This window comes from Mercenaria mercenaria, chromosome 4 (genome assembly GCF_021730395.1).
Source record: "Mercenaria mercenaria strain notata chromosome 4, MADL_Memer_1, whole genome shotgun sequence".
Lineage (NCBI taxonomy): Eukaryota > Metazoa > Mollusca > Bivalvia > Venerida > Veneridae > Mercenaria > Mercenaria mercenaria.
The window spans coordinates 72,599,652-72,613,756 of NC_069364.1; the positions used below are offsets into that span (position 1 = coordinate 72,599,652).

General features: G+C 34.3%; 1 protein-coding gene across 4 annotated transcripts in view; it reads left to right on the top strand.

The window, feature by feature from the left end:
- The first annotated feature begins 1,378 nt into the window (after positions 1 to 1,378).
- LOC123552129 (tRNA wybutosine-synthesizing protein 5-like) overlaps positions 1,379 to 14,105 on the top strand; it is a 48,008-nt gene continuing 35,281 nt past the window's right edge. Inside the window, exons 1-2 of one of the 4 annotated variants that reach the window (XM_045341534.2) lie at positions 1,379 to 1,399; positions 12,939 to 13,360. In XM_045341534.2, coding sequence (XP_045197469.1) covers positions 12,951 to 13,360 — 410 coding nt within the window. In that variant the 5' untranslated portion in view covers positions 1,379 to 1,399; positions 12,939 to 12,950. The other 3 variants (XM_045341532.2, XM_045341530.2, XM_045341531.2) reach the window with 3 other exon arrangements.

Genomic DNA, 14,105 nt, shown 5'->3' on the forward strand with positions numbered 1-14,105 from the left:
TAACTTCCATTTTAACGCATATATTTTACATCAATAGTGGACTATAGGTTTGGAAATTTTGTACTGCAATACATATCATTTTACACAAAGCGACGGTAAATAAAATTCACCGTTAACCTCCGACATTCTTATTCATATTAGTGATACTCTATATAAATTTGTAATAAAATGACGTAGACATAATTATGCTTGTTGCATTTTCCTCTATGTCTGTAAGTTTTGTATTGTGTATGTACTATGTACACATACTTGTGCGTGCGCACGTGTTTGTATGTGTTTTGGTAGTGTGCACTACTATGCGTGCACTGCTGTGACTCGAAGTTTTGACATATTCAACAAATTCTGATAATAAAATCTGTTAGAAGATCCTTTGGAAGCATAGAATACAACCAAGCAAAATAATAGCAGACTCGAAAAAAAAGAAGAAAAAATGTTGAGTTCTGCTAAACCCTGGCTAGAGGGCATGGACGGTAGCTTGCATTTTCACTAACGTCCATGAACAGGCTCAATGAAACCGAGCCTGCAACATTTTTGTTTGTGTCGTGTTGAGGGGCCTTTGGTTTTCTAATTTTTCTATTTCAAAGAAACATAATCATACAGAGCATAGCAGTAATATAATGTAGAAAAAGAACTGACAAACAGAAGCTGAAAAAGACAAAATTTAACTAAGGAGAAACATGAGACGAAAAAGTACAAGCAGGGCAACAAAAGACAAGCAAACTAACTTTTTGCACATAGCACTCATACACTTCCTGAGACCTGTCCAGGTGCGGACCAGCCTGACAAAGTCTTTGTACTAATCCATTGTATGCATGTCATTTGGCAGGCTGTTCCACACCCAGACAGCCTCAAGCGGAAAGAGTTTTTGCCATACCTATTTGACCTCACATATGGTAGTTCCAGTATGTTTGCATATCTGAAATCATAATTAGAATTTTTAACAATTAAAAGAGATTAAAGATATTCTGGAGATAAATTCTTTATACATTTGAAAGTTTCATTTGCTACTGCACGTAACCTGTCTAGATGCGGTGTTCACATATCTAATTAGCTTAACAGGGTATCATACAAGGAGTCATAGTCATTAAAAATTTATTCTAAGTGCCCTATATTGTAGCATTTCAAATTTTTCTGTATCAGGCCAAGTGCAGAATTGCCAAATCAAATACACTTCAAATGTAGCAAATATTTTAAAATATGTATTAAAATAAAAGCTAAATTTCGAAAAATAAATAACTTCTTTGGTTTATTTACATTATTGACCAATTAGAACGGACTTAACTTAACCTTATTCCCAGGTATGGCGTTATCCTATTGCCTGTACTTTTGAATTGGTGGTCTTTGACCTTGGTTGTTTTTTTTATATAAAACTGTATGGGATAGACTTATAGGTTGACAGGTACATGATTTTTCTGAAATTGAAAGTTAATTATCAAGTAGTTACTGATTGTCATGTAATGGATTTACAAACATTATCTTTATCACTTGAACCACAACAAAATAGTTGCAGAATTCTTATGAATCTTTGTGGTTTTGATTTTTTTTCGTTTCATTTTCATTTTCCACTCTCAAAAGCACATGAACAGATGAACTGCATGTCCAGATGTCTGCCATTATTTCAATTTATTGATATAACTTGAACATGTACAGTTTATCATTTTAAGGACAAATATACTAAAACATACAAGAGAATGCTGCCAATTAATTAACGGTTGATAGACTTGATCTATCTTGCATCACTTGCCTATAAAGGATAACAGAAACTAACAAGTAAGTTGTCAACAACAAACGATGTGCGGTATAAACAATTTTAATATAATGTCTTTTTCCACAATAGATTTATTTAGCAAATAATCAAGGCTTTTGAGTTGTTTATCGTCTGATTTACCACGGTTCAGAGTTCAGATGCGTAGGAATTGAACCACAAGGGCGTTAGCCCGAGTGGTTAAATACTGAAGCATTTGAATTATGAACCGTGGTAAATTAGACGATAAATAACAAGAAAGCCTTGATTGTTTTCATTCTGACATGCTCATTGATATATTTTAATAGATTTTATACTGGACTTCCTTTACGCGAGGAGTAATGTATCGAACGTCATGCGGCAATATGACGTCAATTATCATTATGACGTCATAATGCTCTCTTACCGGTCCGCGCGTCAACCGTTGTTTATCGCAGAATATATCGAGCTTGATTTTCTTCTTTGTTTAACTGGAAATCAAATCGAGCCATGTTAGAATGCTTATTTCTTACACAAAATCAGCATAATATTTGGACAAAATTAATTAAAGTCCGAAAATCCCCAAACTTTGTTTTAATCATCCAAATCATTAATCTTCTAACACTTGATTGACTTATATAATTTATTTTTCTCACAATATAACAAACAAGAAAAATGGGTCATTTTTTTATTCAATCTTATTTCTTACGGTTGATACTTTATTGTACAAATTTTGCATATATTTATATATTTCTATACTATGATGTAAATTATTTGATAGGGGCTTTTAGCAATGTATTCTTTTTTGTCACAACACTGTTAATTGATAGCAAACTTTCAAACGTTGAACAACAAGGCTAATTTTAACATCAATAAAATATTTTACTTTGTAGTTATTATTATCAAAAGTACTTTACTTTTTTTTCAATCACTGGACATCAAAAAAATGGATTAAAATATTTTTTTTAGTTTTGTAACTATTATCAAAAGTACCTTTAATCATCAAAGTCACATTTTCAATCATAAAACAAACAAATGGTCCATTAAAAGATAACCTTGTAATAAACTTATGTTTAAAGTTTATGGTCATCTCTACTAACAAACATCATAAATTTTTATTATCCCCCGACGAAAGTCTGAGGGATTTAGTTTTGGCGTTGTCCGTCCGTCCGTCTTTCCGTCCTTCCGTCCGTCCGTCCGGAGCCATATCTAGGAAATGGTTGGAAATATTTATATATTACATCTTACACATGGTCAGCACTATGAGTTTTTGCGGCCCGCCAAGTTTCAGTCAGATTGCCCTAGTAACACCAGAGTTATGGCCCTTAGAAGTTTCTAGTGTTAACTATATAGGGCACTATAAATATGGCAATTTCTGCATCATAACTTTTGATATATTTGACCTAGAACTATGAAACTTGAACAGACTAGATCACCATAATGTGGTTGTGTACAAACAATTTCTTTCAGATTTATTTTGTAAATTAAGAGTTATTGCCCTTTAATTGTATAAAAATCCACATATTTGTACATAACAAACTTACTATTTGGTAGAATTTCATTAAATTTCTTTCATTATTTTCCATGAACATTTGTTGTAAGCATGTGAAGTTGTGTACCCACACCTGGTTACCCCCTTACCTTGATCACACCCCCCCCCCCCCCCCCAACCCCCCCCCCCCCCCACACACCCCAAAAAAATAATAAAATTATTCCTTATTTTAGATTTTTTTCAAACAAATGTCATGTACATGTTCACCACTATGAGGTTATGGGGCCCATCAAGTTTCAGTCAGATTGCCCAAGTAACACCAGAGTTATGGCCCTTAGAAGTTTCTAGTGTTAACTATATAGGGTACTATAAATATGGCAATTTCTGCATCATAACTTTTGATATATTTGACCTAGAACTATGAAACTTAAACAGAATTTAGAGCACTATAATGTGGTTGTGCACACACAGTTCCGTATGGATTTCTTTTGTAACTTTAGAGTTATTGCCCTTTAATTGTCTAAAAATCCACATATTTGTACATAACAAACTTACCGTTTGGCAGAATTTCATTAAATTTCTTTCATTTCTTTTCCCTGAACATTTATTATTAACATGTGAAGTTGTTCACCCACACCTGGTCACCAACTTGCCTTGGTCACACCCCCTCCCCCTCCCAACCCCCCTCCCCCCCTAAAAAAAAAATTTTTTTTTTTCATGCCTTATTTTAGATTTTTTTCAAACCTTCCTTGAATACTTATCAACATGCAAGTTGTACCATTCCCCCACCTCGCATTTCAATTAACTGCATTTAATTTTAAAAGCTAAGCTTATTACAGTAAGCATATCCCATTCAGAATAAATTCTTTAGTCAGGATCAAAGTATCATACATTTATTATGTACTCTTTAATTAAACATTTGTTTTCTGTTAAATTGATTTTGACTAATGAAATTATTTGCTTCTTATTAACATCCTTAACTTTTTGCCGGATATATTTTTTTGCCATTCCTCACCACAGACCCTTTCGGCTGGGGATACCAATTCTTCGAATTTGCTTGTTTTTAATGTTTTAACCTAATTATAATACATATGAAATTATTAATAACTATACATTCCCCTTCCCCAAAAAAACATTATAATAATATTTAATAATAAATTGGGGGTGAAGTCTTCATATGCTATAAAACACCAGACTTTTCACCCCCAATTTGGGGGGTGAAAAGTCTTGGGAGGAAAAGTCTTGGGAGGAACAGTCTTTGGGGTGAAACGTCTGACACCCGTCTGCCAGGTCTATAGGGAGTATATAAAACTGATATGGTATTTTCAAGGAAGTAAATGAAAATATACATTTAAACGAAAATATACATTTAAACAAAGGCAGTATATAAACTTTTATTGATGTGTTGGGCCAATTTTCAAAATTTCATTCTTCTCCTAGATAGCGGATAGATCATGGGCCAATATTGGCTCAATAAAAGTTTCTCCTTTGGCCAAAGGACATAGCCAGTTGGTCCCACATTAGGGTTGTTAACCTGTGCAAAGATGGGCCTACCATTGGACCAGGTGCACTGTTGGTCAAACACTTCACATTATGAAATATAATATTGTTGTTCAAACTTACGTTGGTGTAATGACTGCTAACATTATAACTTGACATTCAGAGTACCTGTTACTGTACTTATCATAGGCGTAGCCAGAGCTTCAAAACTGATACGGACAACGAGGCACAAAGTGCCGAGTGCGGGAGGGGTACCTCCCGCTGGTGGGGGGCCAGGGTCATCCCCGGGAATTTTTGGAGACTTAGATAAAAAATGGTGCATTCTGATGCATTTTGTGGCATATAATTTATGTGGATTTCGGACACTTAAAAGGTCAATAGTTTGAAAATTTTAACCGCTAAAAGCACCCCCTATCTCCCCCTCCTAACCCCCCGGGAAATTTTAGAGATTTAGATTTTAATGTGGCATATAATTTAAAGGGTCTTCGGACATTTAAAGGTCAATATTTCGAAAATTTAACCGCTAAAAGCACCCCGTGAAATTTTAGAGACTTATATAAAAAAAAAATGGTGCATTCTGGCGTATTTTGTGGCATATGATTCAAGGGGATGATGATGATCGGACATTTAAAAGATCAATATTTTGAAAATTTTAACTGCTGAAAGTACCAGTTTGAGTAAGATTATGAGAAATATTAACATTGACATAAACTGTTATGACCTCTCCAAAGGTCTCTTCAGGCGGTGATGTGCGCGACAACACTCATAGCTTTCCCCGCAACAGTTTTTTTTTATGTATTTTTTAGCTTACCTGTCACATAGTGACAAGGTGAGCTTTTGTGATCGCGCAGCGTGCGTGTGTGCGTGCATAAACTTTTCCTTGTGACCACTCTAGAGGTCACATTTTTCGTGGGATCTTTATGAAAGTTGGTCAGAATGTTCATCTTGATGATATCTAGGTCAAGTTTGAAACTGGGTCAACTGCGTTCAAAAACTAGGTCAGTAGATCTAAAAATAGAAAAACCTTGTGACCTCTCTAGAGGCTATACTTTTCAATGGATCTTCATGAAAGTAAGTCAGAATGTTCACTTGATGATATCTAGGTCAAGTTCGAAACTTGGTCATGTGTTTTCAATAACTAGGTCAGTAGGTCAAATAAAAACAAAAACCTTGTGACCTCTCTAGAGGCTATATTTTTCATTGGATCTGTATGAAATTTGGTCTGAATGTTCATCTTGATGATATCTAAATAAGTTTGAAACTGGGTCAACTGCAGTCAAAATCTAGGTCAGTAGGTCTAAAAATAGAAAAACATTGTGACCTCTCTAGAGGCCATACTTTTGAATGGATCTTCATGAAAATTGGTCAGAATGTTCACCTTGATGATATCTAGGTCAAGTTCGAAACTGGGTCATGTGCTGTCAATAACTAGGTCAGTAGGTCAAATAATAAAAAACCTTGTGACCTCTCTAGAGGCCATATTTTTCAATGGATCTTCATGAAAATTGGTTAGAATTTTTATCTTGGTGATATCTAGGTCAGATTCAACACTGGGTCACATGAGCTCAAAAACTAGGTCACAATGTCAAATAATAGAAAAAACGATGTTATACCCGGTTTAAAACTTGGTCATGTGAGGACAGGTGAGCGATTCAGGACCATCATGGTCCTCTTGTCTTGTTAACACTCTAGAGGTCACATTTATGACCATATCTTAAAGGCCTAGATTCACTACTATATAAGTGTACCCCCCCAAATCCAATATACAACTCCCATCTTATCCGCTGCTTATCAGCGATTATGTAATAGCAACTGATTAGAGGGCAATTAGCACAGCAGGGACCCAAACTTGACCATGAAGATGTGTGCAGTGGAGTTGAAAGAAATTAAGTTTTCTTTAGTAAATGTGGAACGAAAAAAAAAATTATTTTGATATTATGTAGATGATAATAACTATTACTTTAATGTTATAATAATGATAATAATAATAATAAAAGATAATCATTATTTTTATTATTATCATTATTATATTATCATTAGTATATTATTATCATTATTATTATTATTATTATTATTATATTACATATAGGATGATAAAAGATACAGTAATAATATTGAAAATAATAATGATAATAAAACACAAGATAGTGAAAACTTCCCGAGTTCTTTGTGCTGACAAAAAATATTTTTCAATTTGGAAATTGATTTTCATGTATTCATGTAATCAACATTATTTGAATATAAAATTATTGTGTTCCATCTATACTCAATTTTCATTTTCAGTATGTTCCTATAATAAAGGGACTTTTTTCATGCTTTGCTTTGTAACTTTGAAATTCACATTCTGTTTTCAATTTAGACAAATGTTACTTACAGTATTCTGCAAGCGTTAGACGAGTGAAAGTCACATTTTTTCAGAAATATCACAATTATTAAGACAGAATTGTGAAAATAAGTTTCTGATTATTTTATTATTGTGTTTGATCAACAAATAATTTTCTTTACTGGAACATAGAAATGCCAAAAAAAAAAACTAGTATAACTTTAAAAGTTATCAATTATTTATTAATTTAAAATAAATTACATCGTTTCCCCTTCTCACTAATAGATACATTTGTAAGGTAGACTGGCTCTCCAATAAACAATGACCCTTGTTTATTGGAGCCATACTGTGATGGTCATTAGCCCCCAACTGTGCTGGTGAAGACAAAAATCCCTTGGCCCACTGCCAAAATCTAGGCCTTTTATGAAACTTGGTCAGAATATTATCTTGATGATCTTTAGGTCAAATTCAAATCTGGGTCAGGTGGGGTCAAAAACTAGGTCACCAGGTCAGATCAAAGGAAAAGCTACTTAACACTCTAGAGGACTCATTCATGGCCATATCTTCATGAAACTTGGTCAGAGTGTTAATCTTGATGATCTTCAAGTCAGGCTCAAACTTAGGTCAAGTGAAATCAGAAGCAAGCTCTCCAGGTTAAATCAAAGGTAAAGCTTGTTAACACTCTAGAGGCCACATTTATGTATATATTTATATGAAACTTGGTCAGGATGTTAACTGTGAAGATCTTTAGGTGAGGTTTAAATCTGGGTCAGGTAGGGTCAAAAACTAGGTCACATGGTCAAATCAAAAGAAAAGCTAGTTAACAATCTATAAGCCACATTTATGACTGTATCTTAATGAATCTTTGTCAGAATGTTAGTCTTGATAATCTTTAGGCCAGGTTAAAATCTGGATCAGGTAGGGTCAAAAACAAGATCACCAGGTCAAATCAAAGGAAAAGCTTGTTAACACTCAAGAGGCCATATTTATGACTGTATCTTCATGAAACTTGGTTGGATTGTTAACCTTGATGATCTATAGGTCAAATGCGAATCTGGGTCATGTATGGTGAAAAACAAGGTCACCAGATCAACTCAAAGGAAAAGCTTGTTAATACTCTAGAGGCCACATTTATGACCATATCTTAATGAAACTTGATCAGAATGTTAATCTTGAAGATCTTTAGGTCAAATTTCAATCTGGGTCAGGTGGGGTCATAAACTAGGTCACCAGGTCAAATTAAAGGTAAGGCTTGTTAACACTCTAGAGACCTAATTTTAAGTTTGAAACTCATGGGAATTGATCAGAATGTTTGTCTTGATGACCTCTAGGTGGGGTTCAATCTGGGTCATGTGGGGTCAAAAACTAGGTCACCAGGTCAAATCAAAGGTTAAGCTTGTTAACAATCTAGAGGTCAAATTTATGACTATGTCTTCAAGAAACTTGGTCAGAATGTTAATCTTGACAATCTTTAAGCCAAGTTGGAATCTGGGTCATATGGGGTCAAAAACTAGGTCACCAGATCAAATCAAAGCGAAAGCTCTAGAGACCACATTTATGACCATATCTTTATGAAACTTGGTCAGAATGTTAATCTTAATGATCTTAAGGTTAATTTCCAATCTGGGTCAGGTGGGGTCAAAAACTAGGTCACCAGGTCAAATCAAAAGTAAAGCTTGTTAACAACCTAGAAGCCACATTTATGACTGTATCTTCATGAAACTTGGTCAGAATGTTAATCTTGATGATCTTTAGGTCAAATTCGAATCTGGGTCATGTGGTTTCAAAAACTAGGTCACTAGGTCAAATTAAAGGGAAAACTAGTTAACACTCTAGAGGCCACATTTATGACCATATCTGAATGTTAATCTTGATGATCTTTAGGTCAATAGGTCAGGTGAGTGATACAGGGCCTTCATGGCCCTCTTGTTTTATTCTTTTTTTAATAACATTTTCTGCTAACGACATGTGCGTTATATTACTTGCACAAGTACTATGTTTAAGAATATAATATGATGCGGAATGAACCCCAATTTCAGTGAAATTAGTCACTGTCGGAGGTATCATACTCACCTGCTTGCATTAAGATGCTATAATTTAGTAACTCCTGTTTTGGCAACAAACATACTTGGAAATTTTTTACATTATGCATGTGCGTACTGTGCATTATTGGTGCTACACCTTTGCTTATTATGAAATTTTTACTAAAATTTTTTATTTCATATATCATGTTTTGTTAGGTTAACATAGGCCTAACCCAACGGATGAACAACAACGACAGCAAAATATTATATTTTGACTACATCAAGAATATACCCCAGCTAGCCCAGTATTTGAACCAAGGACATGAAACTTGGTCAGAATGTTTATCTTGATGATTTCAAGTCCAAGTTCAAAACTGGGTATTTGGTATCAAAAACTAGGTCACACGGTCAAATCAAAGGAAAAGCTTGTTAAAACTCTTGTTCATTTGATGTGCATGAAACTTGGCCAAAATGTTTGTCTGCATAAAATATCAGATGAATTTTTATCCAGGTCATGTGGGGTCAAAAACTAAGTCACCAGGTCAATTCAAAGAATAAGCTTGTTTACACCCTAGTGGGGCATATTTTTGATTCTATCTTCATAAAGCTTGGTCAGAATGTTTGTTATCATGAAACCTCGGATGATATCAAATCTGGGTCACGTGGGGTCAAAAGCTAGGTCACTAGGTCAAATCAAAGGAAAAGTTTGTATGCATCCTAGAGGCCACTTTTTAGCTCCAATCTACCCGAAACTTTGTCAGAATGTTTTCATGAAATTTTTGACAAGTTTGAATCTTGGTGGTGTGGGGTAAAAAACTAGATCACTAGGTCAAATCAAAGAAAATGCTTGTTTACCCTCAAGAAGCCACGTTTTTTGGTCCAATCTTAATGAAAATTGGTTAGAATATTTGTCTCCATGAAATCACTAGGTTTGTTATTCAGGTGAGCGATCTAGGGCCATCTTGGCCCTCTTGTTACTTTTAGATTTGATTTAAATGGGCCCATAACTCGGGCATCAATATTTTCATGAATCTTGAAGGTTATGTCTGTGATTGTTTTTGAAATATTGAGGATAGATAGATTAAGAAGGCCATTCTTAAAGTAATGATAGTCGCGTGCATAGAATATACATGAATGACTCCTTTATAACCCTGAAAGGTTTTATTATCCACTGCAGAAGGCGGAGGGATATTGTTTTGGCATTGTCTGTCTGTCCGGGTTTTCATCTGTCCATCCATCCATAATATTATGTCTCTCTGTCCAAAAATGAGAGGGCTTGTTTAAAACATTAGCTAGAATCACCAAACTCACATAATTATTAATTAGCACATGGGGTTTGCTCACAAATAATGTTATTCCCCTTGGCCCGGTAAAAGCAGAGTTATTCCCCTTGATTTGTTTGGAAAAAAAATAATTTGAAAATGCTTATGATTCAAAAAGTATTTCAGTTAAAATTACCAAACTTCACATACTTATTGATTAGCACATGACCATTGCTAACATATAAGTATTATCCTCCTTTACTCATTAAAAGCAGTTTTCCCCTTGTTTGGTAAAAAAATGGATATTTAACCTGTTGATGGATCTTCATGAAACTTTACACAACTATAGATCATTATAGGGCGGTAGTACATGTGCAATTTCATCAGGATCTCTTCATTAACCACAATTATTTCCCTTTAATTTTTTTGCAATCCATAAATTCCCACATTACAAAGAAATCTATTGATGGATCTTCATGATATTTAACACAAATATAGATCACTAAAGGGCTGTGATGCATAGGCATCTTTTTTCAGAATCTCTTCAGTAACTGCAGAGTTACTGCCCTTTAATAGTTTTAAAATTCATAGATTCCCAGAAAACAAAGTAATACCTGGATGGATCTTCATGTAACTTATAGATCATGATAGAGCAGAGTTTTTCCCTATTATTTTGTAAAAACCCATTGCACTGTCCTTTTGTACATAACTTGTGTATATCTGAAAATAAAATATCTGTTGAAATGTAGCCCTATGATTCACAAAGAAACTTCTTTGGCAGGGTATACAAATTCTCTGAATTTGCTTGTTGAAACCATTTCGGAGATATTTAGTTTTGTATCAGTTGTAGTCATATACACTAAGCAAACATATGAAAAACGAACAAAAATCTGAAATAAGAGTATATTAAATTAAAGTATGTTGTTCCTTAGAAATACCTGCAAAGCAGATGCTCAATGAATTGCATACTTCATATGGGAAGTCCGCAGTATCAGAGAAAACTGATGTAAATTAAAAAATGGTCAGGCAGTCAATAAAGATGGTGCTTGTCCCAACAGGCGGAAAACAGCAGTGACATCAAAGAACATTGCTGCTTAGAGATGTCTGATTGATAAAAATGCCAGGTACATGGTGTCCTAGATAGCGTCTTTTCTTGGCATGTCATTGGAGAGAGCATGAGATGCTCATCAAGCACTTGGGTTTAAGAAAGGTTTGTTCCCCATGGGGTCTCTCGTGTTAAATGAGGAGCCAAAGGATCAAAATTTTAATGTGCTAAAGAAACACTGGAAATTTTTTTCAAGTTTAGATGATCACATAATTTCACAGCTCGAGATGAGACCTGGATATATTTTGATGAGCCACAGCATCACATTTACAACTGACAGTGACTAAAAGTGTCAAAACGGTTTTGTATTCCATCTTCTTTAACTCAAGGGGTACTGTTGTACAAATTTCTACACCGTCAGGAAAGTCTGTCACTGGAAAGTTTTTTAGAGACAAAGTTCTGAAAGCTGTTAAATGATAAACACAAACAAATGCTTCCAAGGACTGGTATTCATGGACTCCAGTTGATCCATGTTGACAAAGCTTCGGCTCACAAAAGTGCCATTGTTCAAAAGTTTCTGAGAGATGAAAAAGTGGAACAAATCAATCTTGCTTGTTCACCAGATCAAAGTCCTTGTGACTTTTTCTTCTTTCCTAGGCGGAAAAAGATGCTGGCTGCAAATATTTATCGAATAAAGCACTTGGGGTGGTAATTTGACCATACTAAGGGGAGACTACTCTGCAGCATTTACCTCTCAACTGCAGAAGTGCATGGAAGTCAAAAGGCGAGTACTTTGAAGGGATAAACTAAATTTGAAGTCAGAACACGGACGTGTACCATATTCCAGCATGATTGTATGTCTGCAAAGTGTTTGGAAATTTGGAGAATAGGTTTTGTTTGTAAATTAAATTGTTAGGAATGTGGAGGATAGAAATTGTGTTTAAATTATTTTTATTATGGAGGATTATATACTTGTGGTTAGATAATAATCCTGAACAGTAAAATTGCTGATCTGAAAATTGAGGTTTGTTTCCTGGCAAACCAGGAACGAGGAAAGCAGAAAGAATATTTGACGTGTCAGTTATATCTATATGTACACTTTTTATACAATTGGTTAGTTTTCTTCCTAGATGGGCACAATGGTTTGAATATTTATGACTGTTTTAAGTGGTTAGACTTAAATGAAAAGGATTTTTATCTGGTATTGAGTTATTCATCCGTCAAAATCAGATATCGGAGTTAACAGTTCACTGATGGTAATTTGTTCTTTTGCTTTAGGCTTTCAGAAATAGAAAATATTGTTTTGGTTGTATGGTAAATGTTTAATTTTTAAAAAGTATTTTAATACAGTTGCTTGTCTTTTAAATTATACCTGACCCTCCTAATTTATGAAGATTCATAAATATTTCAATTTTGTAATATTTCAACTGTTACTGCTATCATATAAAATGGACAATTATATGTTAACTTTAATGATTTTTATTTATACTTGCAAGAGGAAAATATTTTGTGAAAATGAAATAAATCTCTGTGTGTTTAATACTTTATTTTAACATCATATTTTTACAGATAAAAAGGAGAATGGAGTTGTCATGGATACTGGTATGCAGCATAATGCTTGCAGAATTAACATATGGAAATGACTTAACAAAAGAACCAGGGCATCTGAAGCCATTTGGTGATGGAGGACCAAGTCATGCTGTTGAAGAGATTGACTATTTTCCAACTGCTAAAGAATTCTTTGAAAATTATGTCAAAACTGCAAAACCTGTGAAAATGAAGGGAGTGGCGAAAATGTCACCGGCTTTTGAAAAATGGACAGATGATTATTTTCTTGCTCAAGATGAACCAAGTGATCATGTGGTATCCGTGGAAACAAAGAAGAAAGAAAGCAGGCAGCAGAAAGTAGAGTCCATGCCATTTAAGACTTTTGTGAAAATGTATAATAATACAGAACACTACATGGTTGATGCTGTGCCAAAGTTCTTAAGGTTTGTTTATTTCTCTACATGAAATTTCTTGGTACTTAAAGGAAATTGGAATTCATTTTAAACTTTTCAGCTGCAAAACTTTGCTTAAAGGTAGTTAAAAGAATTATTCCTAGGAAAATTTCACTTTTGACATCAGTCATTGATGATAAAGGGATTTTACATACCGGTACTTAAGTCTTGTCCATCTATTTCTAGAGTTCCCCATACAAGCATCATTTTGGTAATTAAACCTAGTTTTCCCAGTGCACATTTTTATATTCCTGTAAATTGTAGATTTAGCAGAGAGTATGAACCTAATAAAAATTAAGGTTGTGGACTACATAACTAGGACAAGGACTTAGGCTCAGTTATGGCCCTTTTTTGAGATAGAAATGAGTTAAGTTTCGCTTATTCTGTCTAAACTGTTTGACATGTGGCCTTGAAACTTTGAACACTTGCTTACCATCATGGTCACACATAGCCATACAGTGAAAGACTTATCCAGTTCCACAAATACAGGACTGGTACATTGTTTGTCTTATCTATTTTTCTTCTTTTGTCTGAAATTCTGTGGTAATATTTTGACCCCATAATTACATCAATTCTTTGAATAGTCGTGTGCTGTCAACAGACAGCTTTTGTTACATATTAATCTATTTTTAGCTCATCTGATTTTAAAAAAAAAAAGAAGATTAGTTATTGTCATCACTTCATCGACATTGGCATTGCCAGGTTAAGTTTTATGTTTAGGTCAGCTTTTCTCCAA